This window comes from Micromesistius poutassou (assembly GCF_964030765.1).
Source record: "Micromesistius poutassou genome assembly, chromosome: 4".
NCBI lineage: Eukaryota > Metazoa > Chordata > Actinopteri > Gadiformes > Gadidae > Micromesistius > Micromesistius poutassou.
Genome location: NC_140274.1, coordinates 21,668,603 through 21,672,414, shown reverse-complemented (window position 1 = coordinate 21,672,414; position 3,812 = coordinate 21,668,603). Strand labels below are relative to the sequence as shown.

Below are 3,812 nucleotides of genomic sequence, written 5' to 3'. Positions count from 1 at the left end.
AACGTAACGCTCGCTGTTCTCCGGAGTGTGTGTGTGTGTGTGTGTGTGTGTGTGTGTGAGCTGCCAGCACATCGTTTCCATACAAATGCTGGCTGGACTGTTTGGACTGAGTGCGGACCCGGACACCAGACACCCCCCCGACCCCGTGCGTGAGCCCCTCGTCTCCACGACAACGTCGTTTTGGAACAAACATCACTCTGACGTTGTTGATCGGTTGAACTCCATTGAACTTCGTTTGGTATGAAGTGTTATAATAAAGATATTATGCAAACTATTTAAGTGTGAACTAACTCTTTTTGGGGATGGCAGCAAATTGTCAAATAATGGCTTGAAGTGATAAAGAGAACGGGAGTTCCAATATTTGTTCTAAATAATGATATTAAGGGTTATCAAGGTGTGCAATACCAGAAGGTTGCTAGTTTGGTCGCCGCCTCCAGTGTTGATGTGCCGCTGAGCAAGACGGCTGACCCTGACTGCTCCCGGCGCGCTGGCCGTCGCCCTGCGTGGTCGACTCCGCCGTCGAGTGTGTGAATGTGTGCATGAACGGGTGAATGTGAGGCGATATGGTAAAGCGCTTTGAGTGGCCGCTGGTTAGAAAAGCGCAGTATAAATGCAGACCATTTACTGATATTGTTCCATCGTTTATCACCTTTTTATTTCTTACCTAAGGAAGGGAGTCTTCACTGTGACACACTAGAGGAATAACTTGACAATTACTTGGTTTACATGCCCTTAAGAGAAAGCACACAAAATGTAATTTCAAATGTACTCACGGTAACTGATATGGGGAAATTCAGTATACGAGTCTCCGGCTCATAGTGGAGTGAAGATTGATAACACCAACACTTCGGGGCAAAACACACACTTAAATGTCTGCATACAAGCATACACTTGCAAGCACAGAGACATCAAATTAAATGTGAAATCACAAATGCGTATGAATGCAAAATCTGTATGTGACTCATTGGTTGTTGGAGTGTGCAGTGAGGCAAGGCTACGCTTGATTTGAACATCTATGTTTTCAACACTTTTGAGTGATAGCTGTTTAAAGCTTTGAGGTGATTTCAGCGGTTGAAAGATGAAAAAGAGGTCTGAAGCATGCTTAAGATGCAGGTGGAGAGGTTTCTTGAATACAGGATAAACAAAATGGCTTTCAAACAACTCCGATACAGCCCGGTTGTGCTGGGAAGGCATTTATATTCTGACTGACAGCATGCGAGGACTGTAGTGGAAGGATACAGGGGGGAAAATCTGTCTCATCCCCAACTGACTAATTTCCATCGTTAAACCGAAAATGTGCTGCAATACATCATTCATATGCTACATATATTCGATTGCTTCACCTAGCTTCAAAGCAGTGGGTTTTCAAAGTGTGTTCCCAAATACAATAAACTGCAGCATTATGAATCTGACAGTTAAAGCTAGGGTAAGCAATTTATTTCAGCGGTATCTTCACATCCAGAAAGCAATCAAGAAATCGAGTGCCCTGACATAAAAATAAAAAAAAAGTGAGAAAAGTTTATATCTAGCAGGCCTGTAATAAGACGGTCCACTCCAGCCGTCCCGGCTGACGAGACCAGATGTTTTTTTAGGATTTTATTTTTTTTACTCCGTCCTTATTTTTACTGATCTTCTGCCACACTTTGTAGCTCCTCAGCGCGCATCGTAACGTTCTCCTCTCTCTCTCTCCTTGTGTGCGCGCGCGTGCGTGCGTGCGTGCGTGCGTGCGTGCGTGTACGTGTGCGTGCGCGTGCGTGTGTGTGTGCTGATCTTCTGCCACACTTTCTAGCTCCTCAGCGCGCATCGTAACGTTCTCCTCTCTCTCTCTCCTTGTGTGCGTGCGCGTGCGTGCGTGTGTGTGCGTGCGTGCGTGTACGTGTGCGTGCGCGTGTGTGTGTGTGTGCGGACCCCCCCCCCCCCACACACAGTGTCCTGGGCGGTGCTCATCCCTCGCCTGGACCTGGTCATCTCCCTGGTGGGCGCGGTCAGCAGCAGCGCCCTGGCCCTCATCTTCCCGCCGCTCATAGAGCTGGTCACCTACTCGGACCGCCGGCAGGCGTCCCGGCCCATGCTGGCCAAGAACCTGCTCATCGCCTCCGTGGGCTTCGTCGGCTTCCTGACCGGCACCTACGTCACCGTGGCGGAGATCGTGTCCCCCAGCGGGGGGCCCGCCGGCGGCGGCGGGGGTGCCGGGGAGGGGCAGCAGGCCGCCCTGGCCGCCCTGGCCGCCGTCACACAGGCCTTCAACCTGACGGATGGCGTCCGGTGACCGGGGAGACAGGGGGGGTGGGGGGGGTGGGGATCGCTGCCCGCCGCCCAACGCTTGGCCTCTGGGGGGCCCCCCGGAGCGATGGGGTCCATAGGGGGTGGTGAACCCCCGGCCCGACCATTCCTCTTTTTTCACGCCCGTATCCTCACAACAAAGCCCGCCTGACTCCACTCCACTCCACTCCACTCCGTTCCACTCCGCCCGGCTTCTCTGCGGCGGTGTCCCCCAGCCGCACCATTGAAGAGAGTCATTCCCAGGTCAGCGCCAGGTCCCTACTCCCCCCCCCCCCCCCCCCCCCTCCTCCACTGACCCTTAGCCACACAGCAAGACTAAGGACATCAGCCGTTCCCTCTGGGCCCTGGATCCTGGTTTGAGATCGACCAAAGTGAGGCTTTGGTCGGGAAGCCCTTGAGATTATTGCAGTAGGAGACTCTGGCATCGGGGGACACTGGGGACACCAGGCGACCGCCGGTGGGGGCCACGTCCTCTTGTTGGGACAAAGGGGACCCGCAATATGGACAAATACACACGTCGGTCTGCAACGGAGCAACGTGCAAAACACACTGATGACTGAAGAGATTATTTTTTATTAGAAGATGCAGAATGGTACATGTTAACGCAGATTAATTAACACACGCTCACAACTAGACACAAACACATGGGGCAATACTAATAAACAGTATTATAGAGAATAATATTGGTCAGCATTTGAATGCATTGCTTGTAGTTATCAGATTTGGGACCTGGTGTGACATTTTCCAAAGCCTCTTTAAAGCCAATTCAGTATCCCGAGTTTGATTTGAAAAGGAGGCAATATATTCACATACCAAGTCTTGGGTATTTAGTTAGCATATGAAGGTTTGAATATATCTCAAAATCGCAAAAGGGCGAACCATTTTAAACCCCCAATTCAAGTGGAGATATTCAAATGCAATCTTCTCCCCACCAAAGCATTGTCACGACCCGTCTGTTCGCGTGTGGCATAGGGCACCCTCAACCGTATCTTCCCGTTTAGCTCTGATGGATGAAGGCGGTATATTTGATCTGTGCAGGTTGTGTAATCAAGACTATTTTCTCAAATCAACCTTTTCCTGCTTGACAACACTACACCCACCCACCCTAGCTTGCTGCAAAAATGCAAAAAAAACAAACAAACTAGCAACAGTGTAAAGGCTGCTCTCAGGTGGAAGAGGCCGTTTTCTTCTTGGTTTGCACCGTGACAGATGCTCCTGTGTGTCTGTGAGTTTGTGTTTCTTACACACAATAAAGTTTTTCATCCCAGAAACTGGTTCGGGAGCAGCGGTGCGCCGTGCAACGGAGAACGGATTGAGAAGGGAGTCTAAAAGCGTCAAATAACTGGCAAAACCGATGACTCAAGTCCATAATGTCAGCCCTTTTCCACGTCCTGCTGCGCAAATTCATTCCAATGACTCACTAGGTTAAGTGTACTGTAGGTTGAATAAATAAAATCTTCAAGGGCCTAAAAAAGCGCGGGCTGCTGAGGAGCGGTAGCGGAGCAGTGTCTGGGGATATTTATCGCTCT

At 50.3% G+C, this 3,812-nt stretch overlaps 1 protein-coding gene across 1 annotated transcript in view; it reads left to right on the top strand.

The window, feature by feature from the left end:
* Window positions 1-2,269, top strand: part of slc36a4 (solute carrier family 36 member 4) — a gene marked incomplete at its 3' end in the record, with an annotated part of 92,649 nt that extends 90,380 nt beyond the window's left edge. The window contains exon 11 of the mRNA XM_084466440.1: window positions 1,929-2,269. Coding sequence (XP_084322566.1) covers window positions 1,929-2,269 — 341 coding nt within the window. The remainder of the gene's footprint in view (window positions 1-1,928) is intronic.
* Between the last annotated feature and the right edge of the window lie 1,543 nt (window positions 2,270-3,812).